Genomic DNA, 27,950 nt, shown 5'->3' with positions numbered 1-27,950 from the left:
GATAATGAACATGCTGTGATGTCAAGTTAGCAAAGCTAGAACTGATATGTGTGTGAGTGTGTGTGTTCTGTCTCCTTATAACATTGGAAACAACTTCAAATTCTCTGTCATTTAAAGGGATAGTTCACTTTGAAATTCATTTTTGATATGTTTTAGCTTACCTCAAGGGTATCCAAGATGTAGATCTCTTTGTTTCCACAATTTTGATATTTTTCGGTCAAACCGTTGTTGTCTATCAGTCATATAATGAAGGTCTATGGAGCCCACCTCAAAGAGCATGCACAGAGAACATGATTTAATTACTCGTAAATGTAAGTACACATTGATGGCCTAAGACACGAAACGAGCGGTTTGTGTGAGAAAACGAACAGTATTTATATCGTTTTTACTTCTTGTAACCACAGCCACGTCCAACTGATCTGATGGCATGAGCGCTTCGGTCTGGAAGTGATCTCTTGCGCGTGTACATCACTCATTGTTTACACAGAGATTTTGGAAGTTTTACCTTTCATTGTGAAGATCTAAACATATTTTGATATACGGGAAATCACAATGACGATTTCAATATATCTAGATATGTTTAGATCTTCAGAATGAGTTAGAATGAACATCCCTAGTACAAACACATTAGTCAATATATCAATACATTTTTTACTAAATATGTTTGGTTATAAATATATATATATATATATATATATATATATGGTCCAAAGTTCATATGGTATATATCCTACAATTATAACAGAAAACAGGGAAGACCCATGTGATAGTTAATTTGTAGTCAGACTGGACCAGGGGAAAAGTTCAAGACTATTTTATATCATTTTTATATTTAAAATGATTTCCCCCAAACAAATTCTAAGACACATGCTTTTGGTGTGAGAGATCCAGGTTCGAATCCACTGTGAGATACCAATGTGTCCCTGAGCATGACATTTAACCCCTAGTTGCTCCAGAGGTGTGCGACCCTCGACATATTTAGCAATTGTAAGTCGCTTTGGATAAAAGCGTCAGCTAAATGAATAAATGTAAGAGTAAATGTAAATGTATATAGCCTGTGCCATGAAAACAAAGTTCAGGCCTCAGGTCAATGGCAGACTGTTTCACTACAATAATATCACAGTTGCCAATGCAGTCCCATTGAGTAAAACATAGAAAGGCCAAAGCATGGAGAAAATTCATATTTAAAATTCATAAATAAATATTTATTTTTTTATAATGATGCGTCATCCATTTTTTAAGGAAACAATATTTATAATGCCTATTGTAATAAATGTGAAAGAAAGAAAGAAAGAAAGAAAGAAAGAAAGAAAGAAAGAAAGAAAGAAAGAAAGAAAGAAAGAAAGAAAGAAATGGAAAAGACAACCAATCCTGTCCAGTGTGAATTTATTAGCTGAATGTTTGAATTGACACTAAAACATATAATATCAACATGTGAATTGTAACGCTGTTTACACATGCCATTCAATATGTTTACAAATCCTTTACTGCTGACATAGTGAATAAATGACATGTTTATGTTGCTTTTAATTTAACTCTGTATTTAGTTAAATGATTTTCAAGATCATGTCATGTTAATTTTGATTTAACATGAGATTAACGTGCAAACTGATGTTTATCTTCTAAGCATCCATTCATCTATTGTCTCTATTGTCTTGTGGTGCAAACGAGCCCCATTCAGTCTCCCCTGCAAACAATCACAACTCTCTGGCCTGGTTATAGCTCTAAATATTCTTTTGTTTTGTTTTCATCATAATTACTAATGATTGACTTTTCATGCTGTTCCAATCCCTCATTTCTTAAAGCTCTCACTTCACATTAGAAACTGTATCAAATTCCCTTCTTGAAAATATACATTTCAGTAAGCAATCCTATTTAACTATTGAATTTTTCATGATAAAAATAAATAAATAAATAAATAAAAACAGCTAACGTTACGTGGCATGTGCATCTATGTCTAGCTAGCATATTAGCTTAGCACACCATCAAAATACAACAATTTATGAGATTAAAACCATGTTTTTGCTTCAAACTTACTTTATTATGCCAGTAAAGTGTTTTAAATAACCTTCTGTGATCTGATTTGGCTTCGGATAAAAAAAATAAAAAATAAAAAAAATCTGACATAAAATATATATTCTTTTTATAGTATTCTGCACGTTGATTAAGTCTACTCTATATTAGCAGTATAAATATAATCAAATACCCGACATGGCTAGAAGAACACAGATAAATCACATATTGTTGCAATCATGTTTATTGTCTTCAAAACATCTTCAGCTGTTTGTGTCAGAGACTTCCTGGAATGTCACATGATGGCTCCTTTTCTTCTTCTTCTTCTTCTTCTTCTTCTTCTTCTTCTTTTCCGTTTTATGGCAGATTGCAACCATGGGTGTTTCTCAAAACCAAGAATGCAAAGAACGGACTTGTGTTTTTGGGAAGAACACTCTTGTTGCTAATTGTTGTTTTTGGAAGAATGAACGCACTAGGTGACAAGCACACAGAACGCTGCTGACAGTTTGAGACAATGTGTTCTTGCTGCTACTACGCAATAATACCCCCGCACAGACACAGTCTACAGTAGGCCTACCCAAACAAAACGAGAATTATTGATGATAACAGCCAGGCTGCAATGTTCTCTTGACTATGGAGTAAAACGAGTCTGTGAGCAAACTGGCCAGTTGGCTCGCTAGCTAACTTAACACCCGCAGGCGCTTATGGAGATTCTGACTTCCGAAAACGTTTGAGCACATTTTAAATTCCCCAGAAATATTCATAAAAATGACAATATTTTAAAAATCTACACAGTTGATTCAAATGTCGCATCAAATGTTCTCAGGAGTTAAAATTAGTGATGAAATAGTGTACGTAATTGTAGAAAAACTAATTACTGTATTGACCTTTCTCGAATGCTGAATTGAATGATGGGATTTCAAGTTCGTCGTCAAGTTCACACAGCGCAGTCTCATCCCAAGACTTCATACAACTGACGCTTTTGACCCTACGTCAACCAGCCCGATCTCATGAAAGTTCGTATCTATGGCACGAATGTCATTTCTCGTGGCATTTATACGCCAAAAACAGTTTTTGCGTGTATATGGCACGCGATTTTCGCGTACATATGATACGCACTTTTTTGCGTATAATACGCACAAACTCCCCACCCCCCTCCCCCCTAAACCTAACCCAGGGTTTTTTAGTGCGTACCATATACACGAAAAAGACCACGAGAAATGACAAGCCACGAGAAATGACACTCGTGGTATAGATACGCATCTTCATGAGACTGTGTTGACGTCAACATCCGCCATTTTAGGGTACCCTTAATTGTCGGTTAGAAGACGTTATGTAATCCTAACCCTACCCCAGACCTAAACCTACCCCGTCACCTAACTGACGTTAAAGGTAAAGCGTCAGTTGGATGACGCCCCAGGATCGTCATCTAATCGACGTTTAAGGGTACCCTAAAATGGCGGATGTTGACGTATGGTCAAAAGTGTCAGCTGTGTGACGTCTTGGGATGAAACTCTGTTAGTTCACACAAGTTACCAACCGATGCATCCTGGTAAAATGGGTGTGTCAAGAACACATCTTGGATTTTTAACCGTTCCTGCTAAAATGCAAACTTGTGTATTGGGACAGTACGTGGGCCAAAAAAGATGATGTTTCACAAGAACACAAGGGCACAAGTACAGACAAGAACACAGATTGAGAAAGGCCCCATGACTTTTCACATGATGGCTCTTCTTCATGTGTTCCATATATGGACTAAATGTGCATTGTTTTTTGAATGGAAGTGGCTGATGCTTATAGTTCATTTTAAAGGTATCTATCGTCACATTTTTTTTTTTCATTACATAACTCCTGATACAAATTAATATGATTCAGTGCGTCGACATCCAAGGCTTACAGGAAGGTTAAAGACTGAGTTAAAATATATGTAGGCTACCTCTCTAAAGTTATAAGAGGGTTCAAATTTTAGATCTACTGCCAATGCGTTAATTTAGTTTCATTGTCAATCCAAATGCATAAATGCATAAACTTTATAAACGAATACACACGTTATGCATATGCAGACAAATCAGATGTGGGTCTTGCGTGCATACAGAGAAATCTCAATAAAACCAATTCTAAGAGAATTTTTTTTTTTTTGTTAAAGCCTTTCATTGTGCACTGTCTGTTTTTATTTGTTATATGTTTTCCTTCATACCTTGCCTGTACATTTATGGCAGGATATCAACAGAGTTTTGAAAGCTAAGCCTTGAATAAAATCAAATCTTGTGGGTGGGCAGTGATGCTTTTAGTGTTTGCCAGCAACCTGGCGTCAGCAAAGTTGGTCTGTTTGTGTGTGTGTGTGTGTGTGTGTGTGTGTGCTAGGTGTAAATGTTACAAACACAGGAATCAATAGAGGTGGTTGAATAATGCTTTAGAATCTGAGCTACAGGTTTGGCCTATAATCATACATAGTTTGAGTTCTCCTCATAGTATAATGGAGTGAAGTTTGCTTTGAGCTGTTCTATACTGCACTGACACCGCTGAGCTGTTAATTGAGCTCCTAATTGAGCTCTTAATTATTTAATTGAACAATTAATTTTCACATAAGTTGTCAGACCCCACATTTGATGTTTCTGTTTTTTTTTCATCTCTCTCTCTCTCTCTCTGATACAATCTCTCTCATTCTTCAATGAATCATACATGTTTAGACCAAATGCCCAGATGTTTAGACCAAATGACCAAGTCAGCCTGGCTTGTAAACTGATGTCATAGCAGCAACGATTTTGTTTAAATTATTGATTCAGAGTATTTTTTTTCTACAAATAGCCGATTTTAAATTACCCAACCGGATAGTAAATAAACAAACCAGGCAGCTACTGAACTGAATTTAGCAATGCTATTCCATGTGACATACAAAGTAATTATTTTTTTCCCCATCATAGCCTATAATGTAACCCTTATTGCTCATTTATTTAATTATTTTTATTCTTTTTTATTATTATTATTTCCTGTGCATTTTAATATTTGCATTTGCTGTACCAAAGATAACACAGCATTTTTGATTAACTATTCTGATGGCTTAATGTAATATCTAGGATTTATCACTTATAATTAATTAGTAACATAATGGGTAAGATGGACTATACATATACTGGACACAACAAAATCACAAAAAAATGCAGTTACGCAATGTTGAAAAAGATAAGAATCAGGAAGACGGAAAAACAACAACAACAAATATTTCACTTTTAAATTCATCTGATGAAAAACCTTGACAGCAGAGGTGTGAGAAAACATGAACAATGTGGCCTCCCCACCTTTCCTCTCTTCCTGCCGGAGTCTTTTCTGTGGTGTAGTGATTAAGGAGATGTCTTATCACACAATGCCATTGTGTTGTCCTGCCAGGCTGACTGTCTCGTTGGGACACTTAACCCCTCATCGCTAAAAGCTTTTAGGGTCAGATCCGGTTCAGTCTCCACATCAAGTAATGGCAGCTTTTGTCAAAACAAAGGAAATTCAAATGTGGCAAAAGCAGGCCATGTTTCAGGTGAGAAGAAGGAAGAGCTCATCTAAATGCCCCTATATAAAAATGGCACAAGACACTGAATGGATGCTTGTTAGTACAATGTCAGTCAGCATGACAGTGTGGCATGAGCGTGACTGCATTCGTTTAAGACAATTCTCATTAGATAATTACAATATTATTTAAGTGAAAAACATATTTGGTACAATATTTATTGCAAGGAATGTTGTCTTTAACAGAAAGATTTGTTAAATGCATTAAGGAATCAGAAAGGTCAAATACCGGATAGGCTAATAATCCCTGCTATTGATAGAATTTAAAGTGAAACAGTTTAAGAATCTTTAAATGATGATAATTTGCTCGTTCATTTTCAGGCCATCCGCTGTACTCTGGTAAACTGCACATGTGAGTGTTTCCAGCCTGGAAAAATCCACCTCCGGACATGTGACCATTGCAAGCATGGATGGGTCGCTCATGGTGAGTATCAGTATTCAGAGTGTATAAACCAGCCTGGTCATATTGCTTATAGGTATTTATACATCAAGGTCATGTCATGTTTAGTTTCATTATCATGTCTTGTTTAGTTTAATAGTTTCATTGCATGTCATGTTCTATTTAGTTTGGTTTTCATTGTCACCATCAACTCATTTCTTATTAATTTGTTACTATGATTTCTGATTAGTGCACACCTATTCCTTGTTTCTTGGATTGCTGCTCTCATGTATTTAAGCCCTCTGTTCTTCAGTTCAGTGCTCCGTGTTAAAGTTTATACTAGATGTGTATTTTTCCGTCACTCTCCGTTTTTTATTAAATCTCATGTTCCGTTGGCCATTCTGCATCATGCATATCTTTACTGGATTTACTACACACAACCCATGACAAAGAACAGGACTTAAATTGGACATCGGGCCTCATTTCCATGTGAGCCTTAGTGTTATTTATCAGTGGATACAGTTTGGAAAAAAAAAAAATCATCTAGTCGTCCCTGTTACCTAGTTCGCCGGTGCTAGGCTAGCGCGAGTCAACGGTAACTTTTAGCATGCCATTACACAAAGTTTTAACCACTCCACAGTACACCAAATGCAAATCAATTATAAAGCCAGACTATCGATGTAAGTGTCTGTTGAGAGAATAATGTTAGATATCAAACAACCATCGCATTGCAATAGTTATATTGTTTTACCTATGTTTCGATTAAATGGTTCTTTAATGTCGTCTGGTCTAAAATGATCACTGCAAATCCCCATTTTTTTAGAGTCTCTGCCGGTGTCTTCTTATCCAAGCCCGCAGAAATAATCCAAAGTTGAATCTTTTCTGGATCTTCAAAAGGAAATTTGTGAAAACTTTGCGATGAACACTTATTAGGTTTGTTCTTGCCGAATCAGCATGTTGCCTTCGTTTACCTCAACAATTATTACTAAGCTAGCTAGACATCCCGACTGTCATGCACTTCTGTTCTGTGTTTACTTTTTGATGCAGTAACGTTACTACTAACCGGAGTGAAGTAAAAATCTGCCACTACTGAGAAACTAGTTCCTGTAAATGTAATGCAATCCTTGAGATGGAAAGGGTAGTTTGATTTCTAACATTATTCTCTCAACAGACACTTACATCGATGGGTAAGTGGGTAAAACTACTTTGATGGCATGCTAAAAGTTACCGTTGACTCGAGCTAGCCTAGCACCGGTGAACTATGTAACTGGGATGACTGGATGAAATTTTTTAAAACTGTTAAAAAAAAAAATTATAAACAATATGCACGACAGTGCGTTTTTGCATCGCCAATGCTCGTTACATTAAAAAATAATGGCATCATATCCCAGATAGCAACATTGTTTCGGCCCAGATCCGGCCCACATCTGGCACTTGTGGGATGCGGATCTGGCCCACATGCAGCGTGGAATGACGGCCCTTGGGTGGCCCACTCCTGTTTGCCAGATCTGGGCCACAAGCAGGCCATAGCAATGCCACATGTCAGCCAAGAGCAAAGAAATAAACCACAACTGGACTTTATCTGAGCCACAAAATCTGTGTATATTAAATATGGAGTCACCTCAACCTTAATAAGCCTGTTAACAAACAGAATCACTGAAGGAAAGAAGAGAATAGAAAAAGAGACGAGCAGAACAAGAACTACAGACACAGTCTTAGATGAAATCACCTGAAGAGAAAAGAAGACATTAAATCTGAAGATCTCAGCAGAGGAGGATTAAACAACTCCACAAACAGCCACATTACCAGCATCACTTATTACTAACCCTGACTGACTTTATTTCTGTCAGACTTCTACAGAAGATTTTATTGAGACTTAACAGAGGTTTAACTCTGTGTTTCATTTGAAGTCACCGTAACATCAGAATCTCTGAAGGAGAAAATCGTAATTGGTTACCATTATGGAGATCAGTGTTTGCTTTAGTTGGGCTCTTGAGCCTTAAGTCATTTATTGTAGAATATGGTTGGCTATTGTAATTCTGTTATAACAGCCAAATGAACATATGGAAAAGATGATTTGACGATGTTGATTGTGTTGTTACATAATCAATAATTGGTCTGAATCAGTGAGCGTATAATTTCAGAGTTAAGCTTTGTATCTTATGGATATTAATGTAGCACTGTTGTTGTGGAATATGCCTTGTCTATTAAATACAAATTATCAAATCAATTACCAAAAAAAAAAACTTAAAAATATTTCAGATAGGCACATACAGACATCAAGAATTAGCCTATGAATCTCAACAATGGTGATGAAAAAAGCTCATTATTTATTCATGCAGCAATGCATGATGGGAGCCATGAATGAGGTTTGATTGGTGGCATCCAGAATACACTGCAAAATGCTTTATAATTGCCACCATTATTGAGATTCACAGGCTGATTCATGATGTCTTTTAAAATTAAGTTTTAAGAAATCATTTGGACTAAATTGTAATAAGAACATTATGATTTTCTAGGCCAGTGTTATAACAATAAACAATAAAGTAAATTTAACTCATGAATTGGGCTCTACTCTGATCCTATGGTTGTGAAACAATGGCCATGTCAAACAGTGAACACCATCATATCACCTTTGCTCTTTGTCCATTTGGCTGTTATAACAGAAGTTCAATAGCCGAGCAAATTCTAAAATAAATGACTTAAGGCTCAAGAGCCCAACTAAAGCAAACACTGATCTCCATAATGGTAACCAATTACGATTTTCTCCTTCAGAGATTCTGATGTTTTGGTGACTTCAAATGAAACACAGAGTTAAACCTCTGTTAATTCTTAATAAAATCTTCTGTAGAAGTCTGACAGAAATAAAGTCAGTCAGGGTTAGTAATAAGTGAAGCTGGTAATGCTGTTTGTGGAGTTGTTTAATCCTCCTCTGCTGAGATCTTCAGATTTAAATGTCTTCTTTTCTCTTCAGGTGATTTCATCTAAGACTGTGTCTGTAGTTCTTGTTCTGCTCGTCTCTTTTTCTATTCTCTTCTTTCCTTCAGTGATTCTGTTTGTTAACAGGCTTATTAAGGTTAAGATGACTCCATGTTTAATATACACAGATTTTGTGGCTCAGATAAAGTCCAGTTGTGGTTTATTTCTTTGCTCTTGGCTGACATGTGGCATTGCTATGGCCTGCTTGTGGCCCAGATCTGGCAAACAGGAGTGGGCCACCCAAGGGCCGTCATTCCATGCTGCATGTGGGCCAGATCCGCATCCCACAAGTGCCAGATGTGGGCCGGATCTGGGCCGAAACAATGTTGCTATCTGGGATCATAATGATTTTCTGTGAACCTGCCTTGTTACTGCACTAGCCTCCTTTTTAAACAAATTAGTTTCAATCAATGTAAACTACTCGACCCCATTTACACCTGGTATTAAAATGCGATCTGTATCCAGATAAGTTATCCGGATAGTAAGTACCGATTCCATTTACACCTGGCCACAAAAATGTGTTTTTGCAAAACGGATATAAATCCAATCTTTAACTCCCACGTTATATGCAGATTTAATGGATTGCATGCCACCAAAATCAACAGATATGAGCTGCATTTTATTGATCATCAGCTAATTTCCAAATCAAAGACATCAATAAGAGAGAGGGGCAACAGCCCTGGTAAGATAATTTCGTTTCTTTACTTGAAGATGATTGTGTGTTAAGCGTCTGTGAATTACTTTCACTTTTATTTGCGATGTTTGCACGTTGGCTTGAAAAATAGATGCAGCTGCTCATCTGTGGTGCGTGTCGCAGTAGCGCCGTCATATCTGACTATAACATGACATATAGCTATATAACACGCTCTCACTCGTTTATTTTTTAGCATTTTTGGGAGGAGTAAAATATACATATGTGGTTTCAACAACCAGATTGCGTTTACACCTAGTAAAGATCCGGATACGAGCCAGACGGCAGATCCGATCACAATCCGATCACAACGCATTTACACCTTGCATTAACATGCATTTTTTATTATCCGGAAAACGTATCTAGATACAGATCACATTTTAATATCAGGTGTAAATGGGGTCTTGTGTCACAGCCCATTCTCACCCCCAAGGCGTCACTTAACTGACGCCTTGGGAAGCATTTGGACATGCTTCAATATCTGACGCTTTAGGCGCCCTTTAGCGTCAGTTAGATGACGCCCTAGGATCGCTTGTAACCCTACCCCCACCCCACACCTAAACCTAACCGCGTCCTCTAACTGACGCTCTCCTTTAGCGTCAGTTAGAGGACGCTGTAGGATCAAGTGACGCTAAAGGGCGCCTAAAACGTCAAATATTGAAGCATGGTCAAAGGTGACGCCTTGGGGTGAGAATGCGTTGTGTGTCATTATGCCACTGCACAATACACATTACCGCGGGATGGCGGGTGTTCATTTCATAAACAGTGGACAATGGTAGCTTATTTAACCAGTGCGCCGACGCTCTGAAGCGTTTTTTTTGTAGTCTATAAATTAATGTATGTCCAAAAACCGGATAATGTCATAGTCTACTTTTTAGTGCTATCTGTTTGGTTGTAAATGTATTACCTGAATGAAATGAAATCGAAGGTATCGTCCTGTGGAATCATTCATTCACAGACAGCATACGAAGATGTTCAACTAATAACTTTATTAGTTATTAGTATTTAGTATCTTTATTAGTAGAGCCTGTGTTAATGCGCTGTGTCCACGTCCAGGAACTTTGCGTGCCGTGCACACTCTAAAAATAGCTCACTGAAAGTTCTAATGAGCAGGTATTGCATGCGGCACAACACAATCGTCGATGAAACGACAGAAACAACTGCTAGGTGACTTAATTAATTTTAGTTAAAAATTATAAAATGAATTTGAAAGTAGGGAGGACACAAACAGGATTTTAAAAAGTGGGGGGACATGTCCCCCCTGTCCCTATAGGAAATGACGTCTCTCTCTCTCTCTCTCTCTCTCTCTCTCTCTCTCTATATATATATATATATATATATATATATATACTGTATATATATATATATAGTTCTGGGCAGATCATATACTACAGTCAGTACAATTTTTTTCAATAAAATAAAATAGGACTATTTAAATGTACTCATGTGTATTTATTTTAAATAAAAATGTATATATTGTATAACTGTGAAATTTAAATAATCTTCATGAAAAAAAACCCAACAAACTTGTAAATCCTTTTTTTTTTTTTTTTTGCAATCTTGAGGGCAACTTCAGTTACAGACTGAAGAAACTCTCTTTAGCTAAGCACTTGTGCTCTCTTGTTAGTAGCACATTTTGTAAGCAAGTAAACTCTTGATTCTGCATCCAATGGTTCTGGGGTGCGTTTCCCTTACAACTATGGTAGTACAGTAACTCGCTGCTTCACTACCATAGTACGATGCATCGTTGGAGAAATCGACTAGCTTGTCACGACTGTTTCCCAAAACCTATTGTCGCAAAGTATCATTCAACCACGTTGGTTTGTGACGTCTCACTCGTGGTGGAGTAATAACTACTTTTAATGAAACTGTCTGAGATCCAATTAACGCTAGATTTTTTAACCCATTTAAGCCCACTGGCAACTATAGTTGCCGCAGTGTATAGTTGTCATTTTCCTTGTGGAAGTATTTTTCTAGATGTTATCCATGTTGTATGTCTCAATGTCATGCAAGGAAACAACCAAATAAAGGATTTTAAGAGAAAAAAAAAAGGTATTCACTTCCTTCCTGTCACATGAGGTTTTCAAACTTCCTACCCCTACTTCCAGGAAGCATGGCGAAGGCAAACCCTCCCAAAGAAAGCTAATTTTCATATTACTAATAAGTATTTTTTGTTGACATATATATATCTACATAATCATGAGGGTCTCAAGACTCCTCTAAACGAAACAAATCTTACAATAGATCTATAGTTTTTTATATACTTAGTCAAAAGTCCAAGCGGCAACTATAGTTGCCGATGGGCAAATGCCTTGTAAGTACATATATCATAGGGAAATGGGGTATCCACAAGTTTCCGAGGGGCGCTCCTGTAAAAAATAAAGTGGGTGAAACTTCCGGTGATGCGGCGGAAGTAGCATTCCAATGGTATTTTGTGTGTTAGTTAGCGAAGAGGCTAGCTGTTTTTCGGAGAATTATTTTACTATTTAAAGACGCAAATCTTTATGAGAGATGTCGTTACGGAGCTCAGGGACAACATGTGCTGTTCGCGGTTGTATGTATAACCGGACTTAACTAATTTAGTGGCTTAAACGGGATTGTTTTGAACATTAGCTGAAAAAGATATCAGAGTGATCCTGCCAGAGCCCGTCTCTACTGATGTTACAGCTAAACTCAGGATCAAAGCCTGTGTTGACAGAATACCAAATGTGCCAGTTAATGTATTCAAGCAGCACATTCATTTATAATTTTGAATAAACTCCAAAGCACAATGACTAAGTGTGTATTTTTTATTTTAATTGTTTGTCAGCTCGCACAACTGTCTGTCACCATGCCTTGATGAGTATTGATTATTAATAATGTTATTATAATACTCCCAATCAACTACCGCGGAGGGTAAAGGTACTGTTATTTCACCCTTTTGAATTTCGTTGAGGTTGTGTTCCCACATCGTTAGCTAGTTTGGATCGCTATAACTTGAATGACTGTCAACTGTTGAATGAACGAGTGTCAAGCATGTCAAATCGCGCTTTGTTTACTTCCAACCGGAAGTCGCGCCCACTTTTGACGCAAGGCCTCATGGGGCGTAGGAAACTTGTGGATACTGTGTTAATAGGTTAATAATTCAAGGTTATTGGACTTGTTTAGTGCATAAACATAACTTTACCCTTGTATACACTGTTATTTTAGTTTTTTGCCATTTTGTCATTTGTTTTTTTTTGTTTATATGAAGAGTTCAGATGCAAAAGCCTCTAAATGCCATTTGAAATTTTCTTCTTTAATGATGGTTTTTTATTAAACTTGTATATTTAAGTTCAGTAATTTCACTTAAATGGCAATGATAATTACCTATTAATTGTTATTTAAGTGAAATTACTGAACTTAAATATACAAGTTTGATAAAAATCATCATTAAAGATGAAAATTTCGAATGGCATTTAGAGGCTTTTGCATCTGAACTCTTCATATATATATATATATATATATATATATATATATATATATATATATACAGTATATACATACATACATACATATTATGGGGGGCCAAACAGGAAATAATTAAATGTAATCCCGAATAGATAGTTAAAACTCTGAATATATAATGTAATCCTGAATAATTGTCACATCTGGTCAGGAACGAAACAGAGAGCGAATCCAATCGCAAGCATTTATTAATACCACTAACCGATAATCCAGGGACCTTAGAACAGGACAGAGAAACAGGCAGGAACCGAGTAACATTTAAACAACAACCGACCGCCAACAACTGAAACAGGGATATAAATACACAGACAAACAAGCTAATCAAGATAACAAGGGGGTGTGGTAGATAAGAAACACCTGTGGACACTGAGCAACAACATAACAAAAGACAAGACACATGGCAGGATCACATGACAAACAAGGAATCACGTGATATACAAAACACAACAAAACACACACGTGACAATAATATAGTTATAACTCTGAATATATAAATGGAAATCCTGAATATATAGTTATAACTCTGAAAATATAAATGTAAATCTGAATATATAAATGGAAATATTGAATATATAGTTATAACTCTGAATATATAAATGTAAATCTGAATATATAAATGTAATCCTGAATATATAGTTACAACTCAGCATGTGAGCTCCGCTCAAAATTCCACTCTACTGTACTATAGCCTTTGTTGATTATTTTTTAAGGCATTGTTGGGGGCTTTTACCATTTTGCATAGGTGGCCTCAGCACAATGTTTGTGTGATAATAGGCCATTCTTTAAACTTTATTAGTTTCAGAAAGATTGTCGTGGATACAGAGACAAAGGCAGATCTTTAAAAAGCGCAAAAGCACAAGATGTTGGTGTTATTGTGAATGTACACAAAATAAAAGTAGACCATATGTAGTTGTCTTACACACTAATCTGTATGGCCAAAAATTTATGGAGTTTCTTCCGCTGTCATTAAAGAAAAATCCATCAGAACGCGCTGGTGCGTTCGTTGTGCAGGGTTAGAGAAAAGTTTGTTTAGTTAAAAGCCCCCAACAATACCTTAAAAAATAATCAACAAAGGCTATATTACAGTAGCCTACGTTGCACTGAGATTTCATGTCGGAGCTGGATTTGAGCGCTTGGGCCGTGAGCGATTGAGTGGAGCACATTGGCATAGAGCGGAATATTGAGAGGAGCTCACATGCTGAGTTATAACTATATATTCAGGATTTACATTTATATTTTCAGAGTTATAACTATATATTCAGGATTTACATTTATATATTCAGAGTTAAAACTATATATTCAGGATTTACATATATTCAGATTTACATTTATATATTCAGATTTATAAATATATTCGGGACTTACACTCATATATTCAGAGTTTTGACTATATATTCGGGATTTACATTTATTCAGAGTTATAACTATATATTAGGGATTTACATTCATATATTCAGATTTACATTTATATATTCAGATTTATAACTATATATTCGGGACTTACATTTATATATTCAGAGTTTTGACTATATATTCGGGATTTACATTTATATATTCAGAGTTATAACTATTTACATTTATTTATTCAGAGTTATAACTATATATTCAGAATTACATTTATATATTCAGATTTACATTTATATATTCAGAGTTATAACTATATATTCAGGATTACATTTATATATTCGGAATTTTAACTATATATTCGGGATTACATTTAATTATTTTCTTTTTACTTCATTCTATTTATTTGTATTTATTTATTTTCATTTAACTTTTTGATACACAATGCCCTGTTATGGCTGCACTTTGTTCTGCATTCTACCACTTTAACCCTTGTGCGCTGTTCATTTGAGGTTTACAGTCAGGCTGTTTGTGGTCTCAGAGACCCCAAGTTTTTGTACTGAAAAAAAAAAATCAGTTTTACAATAATGTTACATTATGATTAGAATCAAACCTGATCAGGATGTTACAAAGAGAAAAGTTGGAGTCTTTAGAGTTTATAATTTATTTCAAACATCTGTTTTTCATATAATTCTAAAAATTGTGTGAAGTGTGCCACCAAATTTCTTTGTTCTTTCTGATTTTGAGGATGAATTTTGTCCATTGACAAAAATCATTTGATTCTATAACATTATTGAAAAACAGATTTTTTTTCCAGTACAAATACTTTTCCAGCCTAAACTTTGACAAAAAATTATTTTTATTGTTATAATTGTGATTGCATAATATATAGATATGAATACAACTGGAAAAACTTGTGAAAATATGTCTTTCATTTAGTCAAATAGCAAATCGCAAATAGTGGAGCTCTGCAGCCATCTACTGGTTAAAGTGATAATTTGTTACTTTTAAAACGGCATTTTCCAAAAGATTGGCAAAAATCTTACACTAAACCATGTCAAATTATCCATGTCATCCCCATAAATGAAAGTTAGAAATGTGGGTCAAAAAGACCCCAAACAGCACACAAGGTTTAAGACAAATGGATTTGTTGTTTGTTGTGTTTTTATTTTCAAGACATTATAAGCTATAGATTCCGCTTTTTTGGGTTTGCATCAAACATTCTTCGACTTTTATACACAATAAATTTGTTTATGAATAAAGATTGATCTGTTGAAAGCAGTTTTTTTTTTTAGATAGATGCCAAATGTTTTGCTCCTATTCATATTTAACATTGATGGGGTGCATACAACATATTTGCCCACCGGCAACTATAGTTGCCGTACATTCAAATACGATTTTCAAGAAGAAAAAAAAACCTGAGGAAAATAAATGCAGAACATGTTCACATCGGACATTATTAACACGACCATATGCATGAAACCATTCAGAAAAATTGGGGCACAAATTATAAATTACAGACATGTAATCTGAGGACTATTTCTAAGTGTTCTCAGTTATTTTGCTTTATTACCAGACTCGATTTTTGGCTCGTTCTTACATAGTAGAGCATGTTCGAACATGCACACTCTTTAAACACGGTACTTTAAATCTTTTGACAAACTAAAATACGTTTTATGTATTCTATAAATAAAAGGCACCAGTTGTACTGAATGTCAGCTTGCTTATTTTGCTAAAGATAAGGATTTATTACCTCCAAATGTGATGCAATATAGAAACTATGACTTTAACCACAGGTCAAGAGCTGTCGTTCAAACCACACAACTTTGCGATGCTGTTTGCGAATGTTTGTTGGAACAATTGTTTCGGCAAACACTGACTCGTTGAACTATGCTGATGACGATGGAACTTGTGACCATAGATGGCTAACGATGCTTTCGGGAAACGCACCCCTGGCTAGCATGTTTGTGTTTGTGTGTGTGTGCATGCGTTCGTACGTTTAATGGATTTAATAGAACTTACGGCCAGGAATGGATACTTGTAATTAAATGAAATGTTTGTACAACTCCGTTTTAGATATTCATTTTGTGTGTTAATTATTAAATATGTTAGAACACACCAAGCCGACGCCGTCTACTGTGTTGTCGCCTCTCGTCCGCTCTCGTCGGGGTAAAAAGCAGCACTTGAACACACCGAGAGAACTACAGGCGACTGTCAGCTATAATGTGTGTTCTGCGGCTGCGTGTAAATGAGACAACTGTCTATTTCTGCAGATATATTAGTCTATATTCGCCATTCAAAAAGGAAAACCGACGCTGCCAGATGCAGATACACATAATGTAAACAAAGCAGCGCGTGCTTACTATTTTGAATATAAATCCTGTAACTTGAGAGCAGCCTTCTATCTTTACCGTTTTGACTTCTTTGCTTGCTGTTTTGCTTTTATTCTCGTGCACTGACTCTTTCACTAGCTGAACAGCCGAACAGAGTTCTCTCTTTCCCCAACGGCCAGATGCCAGTTCAACATGTCGAATCAGGCAAAACAAAGACGACGAAGACTATTTTTAGCCGACGGCACGGAACGACAAAAACTGCCCGACGGCCGACCATCGGCTCGGTGTGTTCCGGGCTTTACAGTGACAGCAGCTTAATAAACCTGCTGCATTCTCTGTCATTAACACAAGAAAAATAAAATCACTTATTGATCATGACTGAATAACTTTTAAAATTTAATAAGGGTTGAGCTATATATTTCATTTATAAAAAGAACACTATGCAGTATTATTGTTATTTAGCCTGCTAATTTTCTTGGTAGGCTGCTGATTTTTGTTCATGGAAATCAGTTGGAACAAAAACATTTTGCCCAAAGACATAAAATAAATATGTTTGACTAAATGTTATTACCTTACTTTAATTGAATTTTGGGAATCGAAAAGAATCAGTATCGATGAGCAAAATTGTAATCGCTAAAATTCAAACCAGACCCAACCCCAGTGAGGAGGGAACGGGGCATCGGTTTGATCTGTCTTTATCTGTCCTTTTATCTAGTCTCCTTCTTTCTCCTCTGAGCCCAGTGAAGTTATGTCTCCTCATAAAACTGGCTCTTTAGCCAGTCAATATGCTCTGCCTCTCATATCAATCCATTTTCCTTCAGTCTACTCTGCACGCTTCTGGGTCTTCATTCCCACAGCTTTTAATTCAATAATAACTGTATTTTCATTATTTCACTTTCCTTAAAACAAAATGCCTTGAACGGTCAAAGGGTAGCTGAAGTACTAGTTGAAACATCAAATGAAAAAGATGACAGTCAAAAAGGGATAAGGAAAGACAGAGGGAGAAAAAGACATTTGGTTTCATAGAGACAAAAGAAAACACCTGTTGGGTTGGGATAAAAGGAAGAGAGACAGGCCTTAAGGGACCATCACAGGGGCCCTTCACCTAGTTTTAATTTCATTGTGATCTGTCAGACGCTCTCCTTCCTGTCCTCCTCTTCTTTTCACTCCTCTCTGCCATAGACTTCTCATTTTTTCTGTAGTGTTGGCAGCCATTCTGACAAGTAGTTCTTCATTTTTTATGATGTTCGTGCCTAGCAGGGTCTGTTGTGAGGCAAAGACCTAGTCAGCACAAAAATCAGTCCTGGACTGAGGGGAAAATCAGGTGTCACACAGACAGACAGCATCAGAGAGAGAGAGAAATTTAAGAGAGAAAGAGCAGATAATATTGATGCCACTGTCATTTTTTCACAGAATTGTCATCAGATGAGTGTACTATTTCATTCAGATAAGATGTTAGACAAGATCAGTAAACTAAAGAATGTGTGTGTGGACACATAGCATATTTCAAATAATATGTTTCAAATGAAGGACAATACACATTTTTCTGTTTTCGTGGGTGCCTTGTTACCAACAGCTTTGTGTAGGCGATTTAAAACATGCTAAAATAAAAGCGTTAAGTCACTGCCTTTTGATCATGACCTCATGCACTATATAATATAAAATATAAAAAGTGTTTTCATATAAAAAGTGGTAACATCTAACAATAAGGTTTCATTAGTTAAAATGAAGTATAATGGACTGTACTTCAACAGCAATTATTAATATTTGTTAAAGTCAATTTTAAAATGTATAATACAAAGCTAAGTTATAATTAAAAGGTTTGTTAACATTAGATAATGCACTGTGATGTAACATGAACGAACAATACACATCTGTATCTGTATTACCTAATGTTCGCAAAGATTAACAAATACAGTAACAAATGTACTGCTCATGGTTAGGTCATGTTAATATACATTAAAAATGCTAACTAATGAAACCTAATGGTAAAGTGTTACCAAGAAAAGTTATTAATTTTCCATATTTTAAATGTAGGGCTACATATCAATGTGGTTTCTTCCTTGACTTTACATGTTAATGTTTTATTGCAATAGTTCATAACACATAAACCACAAGCAGCTAAATAGTATTACACAGTAGGCCTACTTATGTAAAAATACTTCCTTTTTAGTACGTTTGGATAGATGCTGAAACGTGTAAAATGGACGTATCTGCAACATTTAACATTATTACGTTTTTACAGCTACAAAACGTTAACTATTTACGTATATTTTATATCATAAAGATATCTATAATTTCCCTTTTTACCATTTTATAGATAAATGTAAAATCCCGTAACCCTAATCCCAAACCTAAACATACCCATTTTATACAGAATGTAAAAAGGATAAAACGTAATGGACAGATGTGTTGGGAAATGGCAGTTTTATTAACAATACAGCATTAAAATATATTTTGAGTCACCAATCCTACTCCTACCAATAAACCTACCCATAACAATTCCTTAAAACTACGTAAACAACAATTGACCCTTCGCTAAGCCCCGCCCTCCCTAGTTACTGTTGCTACGCCTGTCAAGCTTTCATGGCTGGCCCATCTATTATAGTGTGGATGCACCCGGTGTCAGACATTCCCAATGAGATAATTAGTAATTTTCGGCGAACAAGTGAAATATCTGAGAGAGCAAGACAAAAGGGACTACAGTATGCATTTGAGGGATATATTCACGACATTATATGCAACCGATTAGAGAATAATTTCTTAAAAATTGAAGTTAAAGCCTAACGTTATAGTCCAAGCGCAAGCAGCAGCGCCTCATACGCTGACCGTTCAAATGGAAAACACAAATTGCGGAACAACTCTATGTTCATACACAGCAGGGTATGTGAAAATAATCTTAATAATTATAAATCAAACAGCTTATCAATAAATCTTGTGGAATAACACTAATACCGGGAGAGCCGCGATCGGATTGGGTTAAAGGGTTAGTTCACCCAAAAATGAAAATTAAGTCATTAATTACTCACCCCCATGCTGTACCAACCCCGTAAGACCTTCGTTCGTCTTCGGAACACAAATGAAGATATTTTTGATTAAATTTGAGAGCTGTATAACTACCACATTGGCTCCTAAGGGACTGCCTCTTGACAGCCCAGAAAGTCAATGAAGAAAATGTTTAAATATCCCAAGTGACTACCGTGGCTCAACTATATGTTTATCAATACGGCTCAACTACGAGTTTATTCGACTATTTCTTTTCTTCCTTGTAGGCCAGAACGAGACTTCCTTAGATTTCCACGACGCATGCGCGAGAATTGCTATCTGCTTCAGATCGCAATTCTCGCGCATGCGTCGTGGAAATCTAAGGAAATCTCGTTTCTGGCCTACAAGGAAGAAAAGAAATAGTCGAATAAACTCGTTATTTTTGTTTGTTTTTTCGCACAAAAAGTATTCGCGTCGCTTGATAAACATATAGTTGAGCCACGGTAGTCACTTGGGATATTTAAACATTTTCTTCATTGACTTTCTGGGCCGTCAAGAGGCAGTCCTTTAGGAGCCAATGTGGTAGTTATACAGCTCTCAAACTTAATCAAAAATATCTTCATTTGTGTTCTGAAGACAAACGAAGGTCTTACGGGGTTGGTACAGCATGGGGGTGAGTAATTAATGACTTAATTTTCATTTTTGGGTGAACTAACCCTTTAAGTTAAGGGGTAACGTTAGTAGGACGTCGATTAACAAAATGCTGAAATATATTTTAAAGTAAGTCAGTGAGCCTTTGTCTTGTCTCTTTAATCGTCTTATTTTACGTTATATCATTATGACCAAAGAACCATCAATATTTCCAAGCAATACTCTAGGTGTTTTTGTTAAGCATGTCGACATTTACCAGAATGGATCTCGCACATACATGCTAGATCACGCCAATCATTTCTCCCCTTGGCTTTTAGATTTTCTGGAAGGAAAACAATTCCTCTCCCCCGTCAAAACTTTTAGTATACCGGTATCAGATTTGCACAATCCATACGCACAATGCTTCAGCATGTTCCCTCGTTCGAAAGCTTGCCAGACCTCCCGTGCATAGTTACGGTTGCTAAGACATGATTGGCCAGTGGTGGTTTTCGGGCGTGGCTTAGCGAAGGGTCAATTATGAGGAAAAACATAACTAACAGACAAGTATAATCACAATAAATTATTTATTGCGAAAATGTCAAAACCGATACGTTGCAGTCGCAAGTCCTCTCTGGCAGCATTGTAATAGTTTTGTATGAAGTACAGAGCAGAATTTAAATCAATAATCAATGAAAATGCTAATCCGGCTTCGGTTTGCAGTTTTGCACAATTTCAAATGAACTAAACCAACCGTCACCGAGTCTCCATGTCGCAATCTGTGACGAAGCAGGGAAGAGCCAATGAACGTTTGATATCACTGCGGTAAAAGATGACGTAACGCTTCTCAAGGGCGCAGTTTTTGAATTTGAATTCATCACCAGCACGGGATTTAATGTGTACAGTCGATGCTGAGAATGGAGACGAAGATCATGACAGGATAAAAGGCTGACTTAGGAGTTGTTTCTTGCAAACAACGTAGGCTATGGATTCTAAAGATTTGGATTACATCAAACTAATAAAATTGATGTCTTTTGTGAATTTATGTTGTGTTTCATAGGAAAAAACGCTTTATGTGTCTCACGGTAAATAAACTATATTACAAAATGGTTAAACGAGTAACGTTAAAGAATGTATTTTTAAGGTTTTATAGTGTATTGTTTAACACCATGCAGGCGAAACGAGCAAAATGTTAATATTTATGAGTATTATATCAATAAATGCGACTGAAAAATTTATAAGACAGTTGAATGCAATAGAGTCAAAACATAATGCTAAGATTTTAATTTGCATAAATTGTGATTAGATCATTAGATCACGCTGCATAAAAAAAACACCTGCATTCAATTACAGTAGCAGCAAAACTGTTTTGCAATTCAACATGAACATAATAAGTACATTGTATATAACAGTTACTTTAATTATTATTTTTATTATTATTATATTATTATTTAGTGTTTTATTTAGTGAATCTTTATTGCCAAAACCAGGCTCAGGGGGATTTTTTTTTTATTATTATTAAATATAGCTGTAATGTAATTGTGTGTTTTGTTGTTTTTGTGATTATAGCTCTAGACAAGCTGAGCACACAGCATCTGTACCACCCAACACAGGTGGAGATTGTGCAGTCCAATGTGGTGTTTGACATTAGCAGTCTGATGCTGTATGGGACTCAGGCAGTACCTGTGAGGTTGAAGATACTGCTGGACCGTCTGTTCAGCGTCCTCAAACAAGAAGAGGTTCTGCACATCCTCCATGGCCTGGGCTGGACCCTGAGAGACTATGTTAGAGGCTACATACTTCAGGTAAATTAAAACATAAAAGACAAATCAACATACAAAAATGTATGTAGCATTAAGTAGATAACATACCTGAGGTCATTTCAAAAAGGAACACACAATCACTCAGAAATCACTTACTGAAAAATTATAAAACGGTAAATATTTTTACATATCTAAACAAGGATATTAAAAGCCATGCATAAAATAAATCCTGAAAAATGGATTTTCAGTTCTGTGAATGTAGTTATGCTATTTTTTTCTGTTTAGAAAGAAAGAAAGAAAGAAAGAAAGAAAGAAAGAAAAAGAAAGAAAGAAAGAAAGAAAGAAAAAGAAAGAAAGAAAGAAAGAAAGAAAGAAAGAAAGAAAGAAAGAAAGAAAGAAAGAAAGAAAGAAAGAAAGAAAGAAAGAAAGAAAGAATGAATGAATGCATACATACATACATACATACCTATCTATGTATGAGGAGAGGAAAATAAGAGATAAGAAAACTGTCATGACCACAGCCAATAATAGACTGTAGAACCACCATGATGCTTTCCCTTCCTCTTGCTCTTTTAATTGGAATCAGACACATTTTTTAATCAAAGGTACAGGGCTTTTGGGTTCAAAACAAAACCAAAGTGTTCCTGTATGAATTAGTTAAGAGCAACTGAACATGTGCTTGTGGTTAGCCTTGTGTGTCTGATGCCAATAGCAGAGCGAGGTGGATGGCTTTGGTTTGGAGACCATGCCTAAGTGGAACAGCATGCTGAGCTTGAAGGCGGTTTTGAGGCCTTGTTCGAGGAAATGGCTTCTGTGAGTAAATCTCTCCCTCTCGCACACTTTTTCTCTCATCATTTGACTGGAAGGCAATGTGGAAGAACAGTTTTTTTACAGTTGCGCAGTCATTTGTTGTGTCTGTTTGTGTTACTCATTGCTCTACCCCTGATGACTTGTCGGAAAATCCTTTATACATTAAATATGACCTAGCAAAATACTGACCACTACAAAAGTAATTAAAATAATAGTAATAATATTTTTATTTATTCATTATTATTTATTGTAGTTTTGCAATTCAATCGTTGTGTTTAGTTTGTAATAATTTTCTAGATAGTATGTATAAAACTTTAGGGATTCAGGCTCTTAGCATTGATATTAGTATCAGTTTTGAAAATAATTCAATTTGTATGTAATACTGCTCTGATATAATTATAGTTCAGTAAGTATTGCCTATAGTCTGTAAAAAATAACTGAATTGATAGCTATCAAATCATGGCAACCACCCAATGCCTTAACGAATAACTGAAAATGTTTAGTAAAGTAAACAGAGAAATATATTCAGCTTCCAGATCAATTTTGCACTTCTCATTGCTTCGTCCAGCATCTGTTCTTCTTTACAAAATCAAGGTAAGACTTATAATTCAGGACTGACAAGTAAAAAAGAACAAAACTCTTAAACACTGGCAACCGCGCTAATGAAAGTTCACCTGCCCCCCAGACTGTGTGTTTTGGGTCTGTTATTCTTTTTGGAGTTGTTTTCGTGTTATTTACCTGATAGCTCTCTTCTCGACCTCATACGTCTGTCAGTCAAGAGAGAGAGTGTTGAGCACTGTTAATCAGAGCCTTGGCACATGATGTCACAACCCACAAAAGGTGCCGGCAAGAGCATGTGCACAAGAATCTTAATTTTTAAACTCATAAATATTGCATGCAATAAAGACAAGAAAGAGGTGTGGAAAAGAAAGAATGAGAATGAAAAAATAATATGAATACAAAGTGATTGTTTAGGTATGCATGTGCATACTAGTGTTTTTGTGTGTACTTTAAGGACACAATAATTATAGATCAGATGTCATTTCTTTTAATGTTATCACATTTTATTACATTTCATAAAGCCTAACATATTTTTTTTTACATAAAGGTAGATCTGTTTTGTGTGTGTGTGTGTGTGTGTGTGTGTGTCCAAGTGTGGGTGACAGTCAGCATTAAATCACATAATGTAGAGTGGCACACTGGTAGATCAGTTTAATGTGTTCTGTTCTTTACTGAGTGAGAGTAGTGAGTGTTCATGGGTCATATTTAAACTCTGTAGTTTATGAATAATTCCCTTCTGCTCTATGCTCTCTGTTTCCTTGCGTTTACTGTCGAGCTGTCTCCTATAGATAGCATACCTGTCACCACTAATAATTCAACAACGCTTTCTCTCAGAAGTCAAACCCGCTACCTGTCATTCTTTTCTATGGTGCATCGGCTAGAACACACACACACACACACACACACACACACACACACACACACACACACATTTGAACACTTATTCTACAGCAGATCTGATAAAAACATAAATAATTTGAATTGAATAAATTAAAAAAAAAAATATATATATATATATTATTTCAGCAGTGCTGAAAGTTCAGTGTAAATAGAGATATCGTCTTTTAAAAATCAGGAAGTTTAATGCCTACAAAAACGACTCAAATGGTACTACATCAGGTTGTATACCTAACCCATACATTTACATCAACCCTTCCCTCCGGAATATGCAAAAAAGGTCATGGCCATATTTATGCGGCTCATCGAAAGTGTGTTATTTTCACCCAGCTGTCAGGTCTTCTGTGTTCAGGCTTCCCACGGACGTTGTAGTTCATCAACAATGGAAACAATTTATGTTTGATTATGTTCCTGAAAATTACAATCGTAATTTAGCTCTCTGTGCTGCGCATTTTATGAAAGACAGCTTCCAGAATCTCCACCAATTCAATGCCGGATTCAACAAGAAACTGTTACTAAAACATGAAGCAGTTCTATAATTAAAACCAGGGGCAGCAGTTGTTGGGCCACAACCTGTAAGTAGGCTAAATAATTTAAAATGTATTTGCATGTATAATTTCACACGAAATGTTTTATCAAATGCCAGCGCTGGCTTTATAGCCACTTAGTTATGCTATTTTTTGTCTACGACAAACGTGTACAAACATTTTGGACCTGAATTTGTCTATACTAATTTTGTAAATGTGTTATGAACTGCTCTGAGACATGGAGATGAAGATCCAAATACATCTTTATTTAAGAGTAGTCGTACAGGCAGGGTCGACTCAGCAGACAGGACAATGGAGAATACACAGTGAGGTCAGGGCAGGCAGCAATAATTAGAATCCAAAAACAATCCAAAGTCAAAAACCAGAAAAAAAACATGGAAAACGCTCATAAATGCAGACACACAGTACAACAAGACTTCGCCGTGAGTGAATGAGAACACAAGGTATATATATATATATATATATATATATATATATATAGACAGATTAACAGGATGAGACACAGGTGAATGCAATCAGTGAATGAGGTACAGGTGAATGTGATAAGTGATTATGAGTCCCGGCAGTGACTTCTGGGAAATGTAGTTGTGAGTGAAACATGAACATCTGGTGTGGAGTGCCCTCTGGTGACTCTCAAGGGCACTCCACCTGGTGACCATTACAAAATGTATTTTTCATGTATATATATATATATATATATATATATATATATATATATATATATATATATATATACTTTATGATGTTATTTTCCGATTTGATCAAGAACGTAAACCAATGCCAACGCTGTTTGTGTATATAGTAGCCAGTCAGTTTGATGATATTGTTTAAAATAAATGTGTATAAAGTTAAAAAAAAAAAAAATTAGGGAAATTGCCATTCAGAAACGTTTTGTAAGAGTGTGGGGAGGTCCTGCTTGACTCTCTTGATCTCTGCTTTCTGGGTCTGATCCTGGCTCATACTGCAGTATCGACACCATTATGTCCATTTGACAGGAACACATATGCAACTTTCGGCCATAAAGGTAATGGGCATGAAGTATCCGGACAACGTGCACTACGCAGTTTAGCCAATCACAACACACCGGCCCAAACGAACCAATCTGAGCTCATTGCCTCTTTCTGAGGAAGTGGTTTCATAGAATCAGGATGTAAACCGGTCGTTCAAATGACAGAGGAGAAAGCGGCTTACAATAAAGGTGAAATTTATGAAAAATAAGACTTCTTAAAAAATAAAAAAACACAAATACATGTTATATTGCAGCCCATTAATATAATCATGCAAAGAAAAAAAAACACCCCTTCAATTCTAAGTTAAATTGATAACTACAAAAAATACATACAACAACATTTTGAATTTATTCGCCCTAGAGGTCTGCACTGGTGAAGACTGAAGACTGAACCCGGCTTGTACCCTAGATCGTTTAACCCAACCTGAACGGTACATTTACATTATAAGTCCCAAATGGACCCAAACCTGAGGTCAGTCTTTCACTGCAAAGACCTTTTTGCAATATGTTTAGAATTGCATGCAACGATCAGTAAACTTTTCTGATGAGAGAAAAAGCATATACTTACCAATTATGAAACTATGGGTGCTTTTGCTTAATCAATCAATCAATCAATCAAATCATATTCAGTTTTCCGAGAAGTTCCAAGTTTATATCCCCAGTTAGTACTGTTTATACATAGAGGTGCTTTTTCCAGACAATATGAAAAGCAATGATAAAAGTTTTTTTTGTTTTTTTTTAGATCAATATGAAGTCTGAGTGATCTATTGAGTGAATATGATGATCTATAGAGAATAGTTTGGAATATACTCGCAAATGGGAGTAGAAGAGCATGCACATGTGCATGTTCAAGAGTGTGCTGGCTGCCAAAGTCTTCCCTGCTGGCTTCACGTGCTCCTTTGTTCTTTTGCTTTTGTTCTGATCTGTTGTCCGACTCTTGACTGCTGATTCTTGGGCCCTTCAGAAAAGAGCTTGTACACGTGTATGAGGGGGTGCATCTTTCTAGACATCTCCTCGTAGGATGTGGGGTGGTGTGTGAAAAATGGACTAGAGGCCTAGGAGTGCCAGCACACTCTAGGCCCTTGCCAGCACCCTCTCCTCTCCCTCATCCTCTCCCAGCTGTAAGATGTAAGCTGGAACACCAGCCTGACAGAAATGGAGACCAGATGCCTGTATTTCTCCACTGTCACTTGGCTGCTCCCCAACAGATGGAATTCCGATCAGTCTGGGCTGTCTCTTGTTCTTTTGGAAAAAGGGAGTGAGGAGGAGGAGTAGAGAAAGTGGAGGAAGGGGCCATGGCAGTCAACTTGTGGATTCGCCCCAGGCTAAGCGACATTCGCAGTAATGTTCTTGTCCTTGTAGAACATTCAGCTTCCGCTGGCTTCCTGTAGCTCTTTTATGAGAAGCAGTTTCTCTGACTCTGACATAGATTCCAGGAGAGCCAGATGGAACTGCTAAGCTAAGCAAACTCCTTCCTTGCCCCATCCTCTTCTCTCCACTATTCCTTCAGGACTGATACCCCCTACAGCATTCATTTACCCAGCCTCCCCCTTTTTTGCCTCAGGGACAGACCAGGGTGTCCACACAATGAGCCTATTTTATTCAAATAAACCTGACATCTGGGTGCAGTATGCTTGGCCCATCTTGCATAGCACACAGGAATTTGTAGGGGGCACAACCCATCGTGCTTCAGTGAGACACAATATGCTCTCTTCCTGATACATTTAATGAAGGATGTCCTCTAGCCAAAAGACATGATTTGATTAAGAGAGGAGGTAACAGACCCCAGAAAGCAGCAACCACAGGCTGCCTGACAGTCATTACACAGACAAAAACACATCACACAGTAGCCCTTCAGTGCCATAAGCGCATTTTGCTCAAGAATATATGCTGAAAAGAAACGTTGGAAACTCCTATACAGTGAAAAATATAACTGAATAAATGTGCAATTACATTTTGGGGGTCTT

General features: G+C 36.4%; 1 protein-coding gene across 3 annotated transcripts in view; it reads left to right on the top strand.

Annotated features, from left to right (window-relative positions):
* bnc2 (basonuclin zinc finger protein 2) overlaps nucleotides 1-27,950 on the top strand; it is a 300,299-nt gene that overhangs the window by 182,994 nt on the left and 89,355 nt on the right. For all 3 annotated transcript variants that reach the window (XM_039694552.2, XM_089132284.1, XM_089132283.1), the window contains 2 exons: nucleotides 5,893-5,995; nucleotides 21,965-22,200. In XM_039694552.2, the coding sequence (XP_039550486.2) occupies nucleotides 5,893-5,995; nucleotides 21,965-22,200 (339 nt within the window). The remainder of the gene's footprint in view (nucleotides 1-5,892; nucleotides 5,996-21,964; nucleotides 22,201-27,950) is intronic.

The sequence above is a fragment of the Pimephales promelas genome, chromosome 6, assembly GCF_988280905.1.
Source record: "Pimephales promelas chromosome 6, fPimPro1.hap1.1, whole genome shotgun sequence".
In the NCBI taxonomy this organism is placed as follows: domain Eukaryota; kingdom Metazoa; phylum Chordata; class Actinopteri; order Cypriniformes; family Leuciscidae; genus Pimephales; species Pimephales promelas.
The sequence above is the reverse complement of the archived record's forward strand: the minus strand, read 5'-3'. Positions and strand labels throughout refer to the sequence as shown.